The 14,104-nt window shown below is 49.4% G+C and overlaps 1 protein-coding gene across 1 annotated transcript; it reads right to left on the bottom strand.

The window, feature by feature from the left end:
• Positions 1 to 41: 41 nt before the first annotated feature.
• On the bottom strand, positions 42 to 7,782 carry Otp (orthopedia homeobox). The gene is made up of 3 exons (XM_005386024.2): positions 7,746 to 7,782; positions 6,106 to 6,515; positions 42 to 572 (listed from the first exon to the last, which is right to left on the bottom strand). The coding sequence occupies exons 1-3, from the start codon at positions 7,780 to 7,782 to the stop codon at positions 42 to 44; spliced, it is 978 nt and encodes a 325-aa protein (XP_005386081.1).
• Between the last annotated feature and the right edge of the window lie 6,322 nt (positions 7,783 to 14,104).

The following is a 14,104-nucleotide window of genomic DNA, read 5'->3' as shown; positions in this document are numbered from 1 at the left end:
GCGTGGGGTGCGTGGGGCGCGCGGGCCGGGGGCGCGCTGCATTAGGTGAAGCTCATGGAGACTGTGTGCTCTAGCGCCTTGCGGCGGAGAGAGGCGATGCTCGTGCCCCGCCACACGTCGCTGCTGTCCGGGGAGCTGCAGAGCTGGGGCGACCCCGACACGTTGCTGGGGCCGGGGAGGGAGGCGGGCACCATGCCCGGGAAGGCGGGCTGGTAGAGGTGCGACTGCAGCCCGGCGCCGTTGGAGCCCGCCAGGCTGTTGGACAGCCCCATGGAGTTGGGCGGCGGCCCGGCCGCCAGGCTGCACTGCGACAGCGACTGCGCCATGGCCTGCTGCCTGCCCAGCGCCGGCGGCAGCGGCAGCTGCGACACGCCCGGCATGGCGGCCGCCGCCCAGCGGGTGTCGTTGGCGTGGAAGGAGCACAGGCTGTCGCCCATGGCGGCGGCCGCGGCGGCCGCGGCGGAGGGAAACTGAGGCAGGCCTGGCGTGGGCAGCAGCGTGCCGGGCGCGCGGAACACGTTGGTGGTCTTCTTGCGTTTCTTCCACTTGGCGCGCCGGTTCTGGAACCAGACCTGGAGCGGGCAGGGCGGGAACAAGACAGAGCGCTGTTAGCGGCCTGGCAGCTTCGGGGGGCTGGGGCAGGGACCCCAGAAACCCGCGTCCCAGGCAGGTGGTCAGCCCCAGGTCGAGCCAGCGCCCTCGGCCGGCCCTCGGCGGCCCCACCCAGCCTGAGATCCGAGTTCACCGGCTCCTCGGCCCCATCCTGCGCGCTCCCGGGTGATCTGCCCCGGGGTTTACCACGCCCCTGCACACCGCCGCGTTCCGTGCACCGCACAGATGCACAGGTCTGCAGGCAGACATGTGTCAAGGCTCCGTCCACAGGTATACAAATGAAGATAAACATGCGTACCCATGTGGCTTAATAGCATGTCTTATAACACTGATGGGGTATAGAATTTTCAGAAACGCTGGAAATTTGGAAATTGATGAAGGACCCTGGGTGACATGACCAGTTTCAAAATCAAAAACAAAGAAAACCCTAACACCACAGCTGACAGAGCAGAGAGGTTAATATAGTGATCGGTGTGGGCGAGTGAGCAGCACGGAGCCACTGTGCTGCTTGGGTCGCCGGCGTGACTTCTGATTCCTCCCAGAGCACTCGGTGCTGCTACCACAGTCTCCTAACCCACTCCCCGCCCAATCCAAGGGCATCTTTGTCTAGGCTTAGGCGCCTGTGCTGCAGCCCGCTGCTGAGTACTTTCAAGCCTATTCCTTTCAGTGATTTAGGGGCCACCAGGTAAGGAGGCCTCCAGTACTCACAAGTCGCCCTCCCACTTTCGTTTATAACCTAAAAGTAAAATTTCTGACCAATACAAATGAAAAGAGACCAAGTTTAAAACACACTTTTAAACACAATTAGGAAACAAATTTAATTTTGGTTAAACACCAGATGCCTTTTTCAGGAAGAGGTGTTTGATAAAATATACTCCAAATGAAAATAAGCCTCCTACTCTTTCGTCCTTAACACCGGCCCAGGAAACTCAGACGCTACTAGGACCATGTACCTACAAATGTCAGATTCACTACCACACAGGAGTTGTCTGGAAGATATAAAATAAGTTGCCTCATCAAAACAGCTACCTATGTCTACCTATTCGAATTTGATCTTTAAGAGAAAAAAATCACCAACATGCTTACTTGGCAGACTTGCAGTTTAAAACTGAAGGCATACTATGCCTAAATATAAATACTGTGGGACACAGCTCAGGTACTGATTGAGTTTCCTCTTAGAATTTGGTCGACTGCAATTTGACTACTGTAGTTGTAGTCCAAACAGTGATTCGTGTCCCTTAACCTAGTAATGTTTACAAGCTAAAGCATCAGAGTGTAGACATCCCTGCTTTCTTTCTCAGAAAGCCAGCCTTGTGTTCAGGACACACGCTCTGCCTACCAGTGTGAAAGGCATTGCAAAGCAGAATTCTCTCTGAGCCAGCCTTGGCCTTCCTCTCTTCCCCTCGCCCTCACCATGCTTCATCTTTCTCTGCTTGCTACCCCCATTTCCTGCATTGCTACCCACCCCAGTATTAGCAGTGGGTAAATATGCCTTGTGTCTTTCTAGATGCAGCCCCAGAGCTAGTGGCATGGTGGATTAATGAGGCAAACAGGGCCCTTGATGGTGGATGAGATCAATGTGGCGGGATTGAGCTGTTAGTGACCTTCTGAGGAGAGATAAACCTCCCCGCAAGTCCCTTTTGCTGTGCCTACCCAGTGCTGGGGTGTTGGACAGAATGGGGTCCTTAACAGAAAACCTTTGTGTCCACATGGTCCCCATGTCTTCCATGCAGCACTGGCTATATTTTGAAATGTATCTTATAAAATCCAGAACAGTTCCTAGCACACTGCAGGTGCCAGTGTAACCTGAAATGCTGGGTTGTTTGGAGGCCAAGAGGTGGTGGAGGAGTGGAGAGAGGAGCAGAAGAAAGGGGGAGAAAATGTCCAGTAGAATTTCAATAGCAAACATCACTGCCCAAAAGGTTTCTGAACCTGGGATATGCTCAGACACCAGCGGAAAAGAATATCTGTGAAAGAACTAAATATTATAGGAGTAATCGAAAAATTGTGCTCAATTATGTTTGAGGGTTAGTAGTCAAATGATGGTTACACTTTTTTTATGTTTCATGGTTTACTGGGGTTGGGGAAAAAAAAATCTGTATGAGATCTGAGCGCCTCTGTTCCAAGCTATGATGCATATGTTTTAAAAATGCGAATGTTTCCACATGAAAACTAGAGCATGACAGATTAAAATGCAGGCAAAACCTAAGGGAGATTTTCAGAACACATGGATGACAACTCCAGGAACTATATTAACCGCAGCCACAGACCAACTTTGTAGTCAGCTTGAAATGCAGCCTTTCTTGGAAAATGCTTAATACAACAGTGAGAATCTAATGGAGGTTGGAATCTAAAAATCCACTTTGATGATATCTGCTGTTACAGTAATATAGACATACTGTAAATGTATTTTAAAATATATAGCCCGTTTAATTCCCCCACTATAAATGGCTCAGAAATAGAGAAAGAGAGGGAGAAAGAAAGAATATTACTCCCCCCTCAAAGCAAAAGCTTTATGAAGATCTCATTGGAATCCAGCAAATGATTAATGTGAAGATTTGGGAGGAAATCTGGGGAGCTGTATTAAAGCCTAGATCTCAGGTTCATTTCGATCAGCCAGCCGTGAACTCTGGGCCGAATTCATTACACTTTAATAGTGCTGGAAGAGGGAGAAAATGCAATTTCTCATTCCATTAGAAAACTAGAAAATACTCTCAGCTTGTCCCCCTATTAAGATGTGGCAGGTGACAGGGCCATTCTGGGGGACACGGTCAGTGGAATTACAGCACATTATTTTTGTTCGTATAAAATATTGAAAGGCAAGCCTGACTGTGCAGAAGTTATTTCACTGATTTGGTTTTTATGTAAATAAAATATTGAAAGTTAATTAATCCGTGCTAGAGACTAATGATTATGCTTATTATATTGCATTTGATCGCGTAATTTGCATGATTCTCGCATTGCTGCTTAATAAGCCATTCCAGGTTATAAATAATTCTGAAATTGGTTTCTAATAATGGCATGCTATAAAAGGAATGGTTTTATTACACTAGCCAGAAAAGGGGAGCAATATCACACATGGAATTGGCCTCCATGTGGGTAGAGGTGCTTTAATACTTAAAAGTGTGATGTATAACAGATATAGATTAAAAACAAGTATATTGAATAATTTGCCCTACATTCAAAAAGTGCCTCTGAAAACATGCAGTTGCAATAAATTAAATGTTTAGATCATTCTTAATCAGTGCAGTGGCCCACATACTGAAAAGAATGTGTGGCAATCTGTTAACTATAAAGAAAACTATGAAGTACTTATCACATACCAACATAAACCAATTACTATTTAATTTGAATTTGGTCAAGGAGCAATGGTACAGTGAATTGTGAAGTAAATACATTTTCCATAAATTATTTTTTCATTACATTACATAATGTTAATCATTTTGAAATGTTAATTAAGAAGGTTATATTGATCTGATTACTTTTTAAACTATGAAACATTATTTTTAAAAATATTGAAATTCCCATTCTATTAAATTGTTTCTATCAACAGCCTCAAGCTATTATCTTTGGTTGAACATTATACTATAACAATTAAAGTACTTTGTCTCTTTCTTTTTTGCATATTTTTGTGTACTTTTTGCAAATAACTATTTCTACCATGTAGTTTATATTTTATTTCATTTACAACTTTTTCCATTAAAAGAATCACTGTCATTAACCTTTAGAAGACCTAATAAAGCTTAATAGACCTCATTTTCTTTTTTTCATAAAATCAGTGTCTAATTATATTTTATTTGTGATTCTAAGTTCCATTTTAATTTGAACTAATTACCAGTATATCTGGGTTAAGACACAGCATTTTACTCTTTAAAACAAAAATTAATAGTTGATGTTTTTGCTGGACAAAAGCAAATTTTATGAATTTCCAACCTCCAACATTGAACCAACAATCAAGTATTATAATGAACATAGTACTGGAATTATATATTTCTATAAAGGTTTGAGCTAAACTTCCGGTTTTAGAAAAGGGGAAAGGTTAAAGATTTAAAAGACATTGGTAATATACATCTACACAATGAAATTAATATTCTTTTAGTGCATAATGTCAATGGCCCATGGTTCCGACCATTCAGAGTTCACTAACAAAACCACCCAGATTTATATTGAATCAAAATATTAATCACTATGTTCTACCCTGAATATTATTTTATTAATTTGACTATTTTAAGTCTTTAATGATATTCATTTACTATTAAAACAGAAGACTGTGCTACTTTTCCTGTTTAGATTATTTTTTAAATGCCAAGTGAGAATGGAAATATTAACGCTGTGATTATGGACACCCTCGTTGCTCACTTTTTAGATCAAATGTAAAGCAACTGAGATCTTTACCGTTATTTTATAAAAGCAGGTGGCAACTAGTGAGGTTGACACCCAGGATGCGGGACTGAAAACACCAATATATCCCAAGACAGGGAAGGAAGGTTTTTTTCAGCACCCTGGATAGCTCAAAGCAAAGTGCACATAGAATTTCACTTCCAGGCACCTGCCTGTAAAATATCTGATACTGTTTTCATTCTTTAGAGAGCGTAAAGTAAATCTTGAATTAATCAGGCTTATTATTTTATTCCTTAATTTTCAGAAAAATGGTAGATATGATTCTGTGAATATACTGTATATAATTTACAACTTGAAGGGTGGTTCAGAATAAGGGGTTAATACTAACTTGTCTCCCTACCGGTCAACCTTTCCCACCCTAAATGCTCGTTCTTTGGGTCCGATATCTAAAACAGAAAGCCTTCATTTTTCCACCCAACCCCTCCCTCCCAGTTTCCTTGGGAGGATCTAAAGAATTTTAAATGCACAAACAAAAACTCCAGGGCTCACAGCTGCGGAGGCTCTCCAGGCCATTTGTGGCGCGCTGGTGGTGCAAACCCCTTGTGAACATCAAAGCTGAGGAGAGTTCGCCTGAGAGTGGCGAGAGAATGATATTTAGGAAAATGAAGCCACGCGTCGAAATGCGAGTGTAGCTTTTTTTTTTTAAGGTGCTCATCGCGTCTCATTTCCTCTCCTCATGTTTTCTGTACGATTGTTGCATTCCCCCTTCTACCCCAAAGCTTCACACGAGCTCATTAGCGTCATAAAATACTTGTCGATACTGTGGGCTGGCGGGAGGCGCGCGCCAGCCGGCCAGCCGCCCCAGGAGCGGAGTTGCCTCTGGAGAGCAGTGAGCGTGTGACAATGCGCGCTTGGCTGTGAGGACTGTCGGCAGGGTGGTGGCTACGCTGGTGGGAGATGGGCCCTGCATGTCACTGGGGGATGGTGATCGGGACTAGTTTCTGGGCAGAAAAGCAGCTAGCTCAACCCAAGTGTGCAAAAGTGGCCGGAGCGCAGCCCGGGTTCCCGGGAGGGGAAGGAAATACCTGGCTCCCTTTGCCCAAATCCTGCCACCCGCTCCTCGCCTTCGTCTCCGGCCAGCGCCCTGCGTACCTGCACTCGGGACTCGGTCAGCCCGATGCGCAGCGCCAGCTCCTCGCGCATGAAGATGTCGGGGTAGTGGGTCTTGGCGAAGCTCCTCTCCAACTCGTTGAGCTGTGCTGGGGTGAAGCGCGTCCGGTGGCGCTTCTGCTTCTGTTGGCCCTGCTGCTGGCCGGCTTGGCTGGGGTTCGGGCCGCCCTGGGGACCGGGCTGCTTGTCCGGGTCTTTGGCGCTCACCGCCAGCGAAGCCGGTGTGGAGCCCACGGTGGTGATGTCCTCTCCGGGCAGCAGCGTGGCTCCCTCGACTGGGTCCGAGTTTGGTGCCAGGTCCCCTGGATGGCCCCCGGGGTCTGAGCCCCCCACGCCCAGCCTACACTTCACCGCCTCCCGGTGGCCCAGCAGCTCGGCTGCATCTTTCATACCTGAGGAGGGAAGGGGTCACAATGGTTACTGAGATGCTGTCTTCCCTGAGCAATCCTCCTGCAGCCTCAACCTCGGCTCCGCGCCCACTCGCGCCCCAGGGACGAAACTACCAGGGCGCACAGCCGGGCTGGAGCAACACCTCCTGGCCCTTTCCCCCTCTCTCCGCAGCTGGCTCGGGTAGCAAATAAGCATAGGCTTTCTTTTCTCCTGCAATAAAACACTCTCAGGCCCAGCAATAAAAGGTAACTCCGACGCCCTTTCAGAACCTGTATCCCTGACGCCCCTCGGAAATCGAGAGCAAATCCTTAGACCCGAGGGGTGGGAGAATAGAAAGAGAATTAGACGCAACCTCGGCTGCGGCAGCACCTGAATTGAGGCAGTCTGCCGAACTCTACCACCGGCCGGATTTCCTTTCACCTTAGAAGATAAGTAAGTCTCCAAACCTTCACCCCCCGAAATCAACCCAAATCAGCTCCGCCTCCCCCTCAAATCAGAGAAAGTGTTTGGGAAATGGAGTCACATCCATCACCAAAGATTCCTAAACCGGAAACCCAGAGCCCAGTAACCCAGCTGGCATTACAGAAACTCCAGTAAACTCCACGGACAAAACAGCAAGGCAAACTTGAGAGGGTTCAACTTTTCCTTGAGAAGAAGTACAAGGCGCGCTCTGCTCAGCCATTGGAAAGGCTGAGTCCAGTGCAGAAGGTAGTGATGCTTGTGAGGACGAATTTTGTTTTTCTCCTTCTCGACCAGCACGCTTAGCAAATCCGCCCCGGAGGTAGCTGCTCCTCCTTCTCGCCACATTGTTTTTTAAACAAATCCAACCTTACTTAGACAAGGAGGAGGGAGGCAGGTAGTGAGGTGAGAGAACGAGAAGCGAAGAAAGAAACCCCAAACCAAAGCAAACAGGAGAGGAAAAGAAAAGGAAACACCCCTAAACAAATTATCACAGGGCAGATCGCCTTTCAGAAAAAAAAAAAAAAAAAAACCTTAAAGGGGGTGGGATAAGAAAAACAAAAAGTAGCAACATTCCCTAACTCCTTTTTTCGGTTCTACATATTCCATAGATTTTTTTAAAGACGATGTTAAATCAAATTAAACTTTAATACAGCACAATTACTTTTAAAGAAATTAGTCCATTTAGGGTGCATTAAGGTAAAATAAGGAACAAATTGACAATTTCCTGCCCAGGCTTCTCCTGGCTGCCCAGGCGCGAGGCGCGCACTCACCTAGCCTGGCGTCCAGGAGGTCGGCGTGAGACAGCATCGCGCACCGCTCCAGGGCGAAAGCTGTTCCCCCCCAAATTTTAGCGGCTTTAAGTTATTTAAAATAGATATAAGCTATAAGCTATACGATATAGATATATATAGATCACCTAAATGAAAGAAAATTCGGTTTGTGGTTAAAAAGGGGGCTTCTTGCATTATAATGTCCTTTAGAGAGACGGGGAGGTGCTTAACAGTTGAATGAACCCGTGAGCAGCTTGGCGAGGGGACCAATCAGGAGGGCAGCCTGCAAATGTCAGCGCCCGGAGAGTCCCCCACTCCGCCCGCCCGCGCGCCCGCCCGCCTGCCCGCCCGTAGGAGGCGGCGGCCGCAGCCCTGGCAGCCTCAGCCTCGGAGCAGAGGAGCAGCGGTGCCGCCTAGCCCTCTGGGCGCGCCTGTCAGTGCCTCCCCGGGCTCCTCTAGGGCACACTTCGCCTTCCCCCGGTCCTGCCCTGCCCGCTTCCCGGGCTCAGCTCCGACTCCCAGAGCTGGACTCTTCCAAGAGCAGGCCTGGGGCAGAGACCAGAGCAGGGCGTGACCTCGGCATGACCCAAGAGTCGCCCCTCCCGCGCGCCTCGGCCACACTGGCCTGCTGTGGTCCTCCCGGGGCTCGCCGCGGCCTGTATAACGCTCCCAGACTTAGCCGCTGCTTATCAGACTCGCGCCAGGGATCCAGGCGCCCAGGCTGGGCCCTGGGGCCTACAAAGCCCCAACCCACAGCCCGCCTAGGGCCCAAAGGGGAGCTGGCTTCCCCGGCACTGCGGGTGTGGGTGCGGGATGCGCTCAGTGCGCGTCCTTGCGCTCCGCACCCTTCCCTCGAGGCTGCCTTTCGGATTCGCTCCTCCGCCGGCCCACGCTCTCAGGCTGGCCCCTAACCTGCTCTTGTGGTCAAAGTTTCTAAGTTCAGCTTGGCTCCCAACTCCACTTAAGGCTGTAAATAAAGTTAAATGCTCTTTATTTTCCTCTTGAATATGTTATACTACTTGAACAATTTAAAGTGCTTTGCACAAGTGAAGCGAACCATTTCTAATGTTCTGATTTTTCAGAGCCAGCCAACAACAAAGTTTAGATTAGTAATATATTTCTAACCAGAGTAATTTTCAAGATCATTAGGCATTTATGTAATTAGTGCCAAATCTATAAGCTTTTATTACGATTATTAGAGTAAAATCAGTATAAATTTGTACTAATTTACTACTGTTTAGACTTGGCTGTCAAGCCCAGAGGTTCTTATTGTAAATGATAACTGAGGAAATTAAGTGCAAAATTCTGTACCATTTCTGATCTGCTCCTAAACAATCCGTTTCAATTGTATTTGTAGCAGAACATAATGCTCTTTTAAAGTTATTTGACTTGTATTTTTATTTGCAACACAAGAAAAATGCCCTCTACCCAGGCACAATGAAAACTGATATTTACTACTCTCAACTTGATTAACATTGATTTTTAATTCGAGAGTGATGCAATTAAGATTATTCATTTAGTGCAAATAAAGCTTCCACAAAAGGGTGGCCCTATGAAGTCTGTTTTAAATAATACCGAGCAAATGGCTTTTTTTGTTCGCCGTCCAATTGACTTACACAAAACATTGGAAATGCTGCCTGAGAGCAGATGCGAGAGGAATTGTGTGTGTGTGTGTGTGTGTGTGTGTGTATGTGTGTGTGTCCTCAGCTGTGTGTGACAGGGATGAGCAAAGAGACAAAGGAGGCAGCAAGGCGAACTCGGAGGCAGTTTTGTTTCCTCCTTCCTTCTTGCAGCCCTTTCAGCCTCCCTTACACACACACACACACACACACGTGTGAGCGCTCTCACCCATGCACACACATGTGTGAATGGGGAGACATCTGCTACACGGTTCCTTTGGAGCCGTGGAGGCAGCATCCCGAAGAGTCTGGGCCTGGCTGGGAGGCTGTGTGGGTGTCAGTGCGGCCTAGGTGGGATCGGGCTTGGGGGAGCTGCAGAGCACTTGGCAGGAGCCTGGTGCCCTTTTGAGAGAGGTTCTACCTTGGAGTAGATGGAAGAATTCCAAGACCTGAAGCAAACAAGCCTCTCCAATAAAAGCACCCTCCCCAATAAAGCACCACTTTTAGGCGCTCAAGCGCAGGAGCCTGCAGCAGGAGGAGGCTGGACAGCAGCCGGGCGGAGTGGCGGGCACTGGAGACCCAGCTCAAAGCGCACAGCTGGCCTTGCTGGTCCAGGAACTCGCGCAGGGGTTCTTCCCACCCGAACTGGGCTTTCGGGGAATTCTGGCCGAACTCAGGGCAGAGATAGGGAGAGTGGCTCAGGAGTGATAGGGAGGCCGGGAGCCTGCACCTCGCTGCCCCAAACTGCTCCCCGAAAAGGCAGGCCCGCCGAGGTCACACTGCAGTGGCTCCACACCTAGCCCGAAGGGACCCAGGGAGGAGAGGTCGGGCCAGGGCCGCTGCGGGGCGTGGGCCGCGGGTCCGCACCTGAGCGCACACCCACGAGCCCGCGTGTCCCGCCCAAGGCAGCGCTCAGAGGAGCCGGGCTGCGTCCTCCGCGCGCACTCACTGGTAGATTCTGTTTTGTTGTATGTTTCAGGTCGATAAATAAATGTGTAATAGTTAATGTGAAGACATATCAAAGTAATAACAATGGGACGAAATCAAAGGATTATCCATCTCTGTTAGTAACCGCTGAATAACAATGTTGCGGCGTGATTGATAGCCCGCTTCATTTTATGACTTTTCTATTGGTCTTGATTTTTATAGCAGTATAAACAAACTAAATCATTTCTTCCAAGACTTTGGGGCATAAGCGTTGCGGGGAGGGAGGAAGAGGAAGAGAGGAATCCGCGCGTGGGAGGGGCGGCTGGCGCGGGTGGCCTCGCATGGGGAGGGCGCGGGAAGCGAGGAAAACGACCCCGACCCGGGTGCGGGACGCCGCCCCCGCGCTGGCTCCCTCCGCAGCTCGCTCTTGCCAACGTCTGACTCCACCTGGGCAGAGGAGCTGCGTTTCCCGAGTTTTATTCCCTGTCTTCTTCCCACGTTCCTGGGGCAGCCGGGAAAGTGCCGGTCAGGCCCATTGCTGTTGATAATTTAAGGCATTTCCCACATGATCACGGGAACTGAAGTCCCTAACAAGGCGAGGCTTTGGCGCGATGGCCCCAAATCTTCGGAATGACAAGAATGTCTTCAAAAATCACTTCACAGCAAAGTAAAAGGATTTTCTATGACGGATCCAGTGATTTTTCCTCAATAAATAGGTTTTAGATTGTTACACACACGTAGAAGTGGAACAAAGGGAACTACCAGAAAATATATTGGTTGCCCCTAATAAAATTTATTTAGACAGTTTACTTCTCATAAAAAATAGAGATTGAATTTTGTACAAGAGCCTGCCAAGGGGCGATGCAGGGAAGTCATTTTTTTTTCTTTCTCCTTCCCGCCCCCCTTCTCCTTTTTAACGAAGCACAAAGAGCGTTTAAAGGCCGGGAGCCGGCTCGGCTCCCGCAGGCCTGGTGCCCAGACAGAGCCTGAAACCCGCTGGCTGTGCGCGAGAGGCCGGCCTTCTGGGAGACATATTTTTATAAAAAACCAAAATCTTGATGACTGATTATGTAAATTACAAACACAGCAAGTACACAGTCCGCGTCTTTCCTCCTGCCTTGCCACGCCGCCGTTTCAGAGCAAGATTGGGGGAAGTGGTGTGGCTGAACTGGGGGGGCGCGAGGTGGGAGCCGGCCGCAGTGCCTTCCACATGGAGTTGTGCAGCTTAGCGCTGCGGTTCTGATTTTCTCTTTAATTGTATTTCTGCATTCACTGTGTACCCTTTGTAGTGACAAAGACGGAGAGAGAATAAAAATGTATACCGAGTGCTGGCAGAGGTACTGGGTAGTGCGCCGCCGGGTGCTCTAATTGCTTCTTCCACTTACAGAAACCTCTGGTGTTTGTTAAATGTAACTTTCCGCTGCTCTGGTTGTTTGTAAACTGCTCTCTTTTCTTTGCAGACTGGGCTGAAATATGGTGCGTTATTATTCACATTCCTGCTATTAAATGCTGAATTGTAACATTGTTCCCTTTAATGAGGAGCGCCTCCCTCAATAATTAACGATCCCACATTTTCCTATTTTCTTGCCTGATGAAAAGAATCAATTTTAATTCGCGGTAAATTACAGCCATGCTTTTGGGTATTATTTGCTTACAGAAAACAAATCAAGTGACTTGAACACTCCTATTTACTTTTCCAGATATGCAATAACCCAAACACAACGGCCGATCAGACCGTGCTCCTCAGGCCTGCCTTAGAATCGGGAAAGAAGACAACGGGTCGGGGAAGTCCAGGTGGTCAAGGAAGGAAGCTGGCGCCCACTGCCCCTGGAACAATGGTGGTCACGCTGCGCACTTTTCCGCCTCTGCCACTGAACCCATGCTTCCCGGCCGGGCCTTCGCTGCCCTGCCCGGCCTGGGCGGGGTCTGTGGATCACCTCTGGCCTCCTTAGAGTTTGGGGCTGCTCCACGGAAGGCTGATTTGTAGGAGTCGACTAGAGAGTGGAGTGAGCGGAAGGAAGGAAACTGAGAGCGGCTACGCCCCTGCGAAGGGCGCCGCGTGCGTGCGCACCTCTGTGCGGGACAGGCCCTCTGAAGACTCCCAGCCAGAAGACCACAGCAAAGGGCTCCGGCTGAGTGCCGGGCCCGCGCACTGCGGAGGCCCTGGCTCGCCGTCGACCGGGCTCTGCGCGGCAGACACCGAGGTCTAGGACTCCTGGCTACCCAGGCCGGAGCCAGCGCCAAAGCCAACGCGTGCCCCCGCGCCTCCGAGCTACTCTCAATGGAGCGGTCCGCTGGGCTCAGCCGCCTGGGCCTGTGGCCGCAGAAACGGCCCGCAGAACCCAGGTCCCCAGCTTCCTAGTCAAACCCGGAGCTCCCACGCGCCGAGCCTTCTGGCCCGGCGTTACTAGGCGCTGGGCGAAGGCGGCGTGTGCGTAACGTGCGCACCTAGTGTGCACCTGGGCGAGCAGCGCCTGTCCACTGCCGCGCGCTCGCGGTGGGGGTGTGCCAAGCGCTGCGCAGGAGCAGGAAGCCTCTCAACGCGGCTTGCATACCTCTGTGCCCTTTCGTGATACAGGAGCGCCACATAATTTTTTTTTTTTTTTTTTTTTTTTTTTGGACTAAACAGATCCCTTCACATTTGAATTTGCAAACTGTAACCAGACAGTCCACCTGCGTGACTCTTCGCAGGCGCAGGGGCCAAATCCTTGCTTATTTTTTTCCCCCTCTCATCTTTTCCTTCTGACAACTGACACTGGAAGCGCGACACAAAACAATGACAGATCAGTAGGCACGCACCCCTGACCGCCTCTCTCTCTCTTCTCTCTCTCTCTTTCTCTGCCTTTTACCCTGTAATTTTAATGGCCCCAATTAGCTACACGGAATATAATAAGTGACATAGAAATTTTGTTTGCCTGTGTTAAGTTCGTTGCTTTTCTGATTTCTATTTACTCAGGATAAATAATCATATATCAGTTATTCAGTTAGGTGACAAGGCTAGTAATTGGAATAAAAAGAAAAAACATCTCATCCTTATCTCTTTCTATAACTAGATATAGCGCTAATAAGACTGCATCAATCTTATCTAGCAAATAAATAAAACAGACAAACAAACAAATTCGCCTCCAACAAGTTAATGCGGTGTATCTGAGTGGAAAGTAGATATTTTCACGCATTCTGGAGATGCGGAGTGACTTTTAATAAAATCACAAGAAAAACAAATGTAATCCGTAAGCGGTTTCTGGGAGTCGCCCTCCCCCAGCCTGGGCCTCGCCCCGCCTCGGTTTTCGGCAGGAAGGCACCGTGCTCCCCCTCCGCTGCCACTTCTGGTCTCCGGGTGCGGGGCAAGGAGATGGGGTGCTGCAGGCAGGCGCCCCCTCTCTTTCCGACTTCCCTGCATTCTTCCTCGGCCCAGCTCTGCTGTGGCTCCTTCTCCCTCTCCCTCTCCGTCTGTCCCCTCTCGTACTTGTCCTCAACTCTCCTGCCGCCCCCTGCTCCCGCTCCCCTCTCCTTCCCCTTCGGTTTCGCCAGCCTGCCCTCCCTCCCCTCCCCTCTCCTCCCCTTCCCCCTTTCCCCCTTCGGTCCCCCCCCCCCGCCCCTCCCCCTCCCCGTCCGTCCCCATTCCCGTCCCCTCCCCGCGGCCCGGCGCAGCTCATTCCGGGCGTCTATATTCACTCAATTAGAGAAATCTACAGAGAAGATCGATCTTCCATCTGCAGACATGCCAGCTTAACAAATTAGATTCTTGTTTCGTGCAGGTGATTTGGTGACAGTCGGGGAATTAGAAGTAATAAGTTGTTGTGTTTGAGCCCG

This window comes from Chinchilla lanigera, unplaced genomic scaffold (genome assembly GCF_000276665.1).
Source record: "Chinchilla lanigera isolate Chin_1 unplaced genomic scaffold, ChiLan1.0 scaffold00024, whole genome shotgun sequence".
Lineage (NCBI taxonomy): Eukaryota > Metazoa > Chordata > Mammalia > Rodentia > Chinchillidae > Chinchilla > Chinchilla lanigera.
The sequence above is the reverse complement of the archived record's forward strand: the minus strand, read 5'-3'. Positions and strand labels throughout refer to the sequence as shown.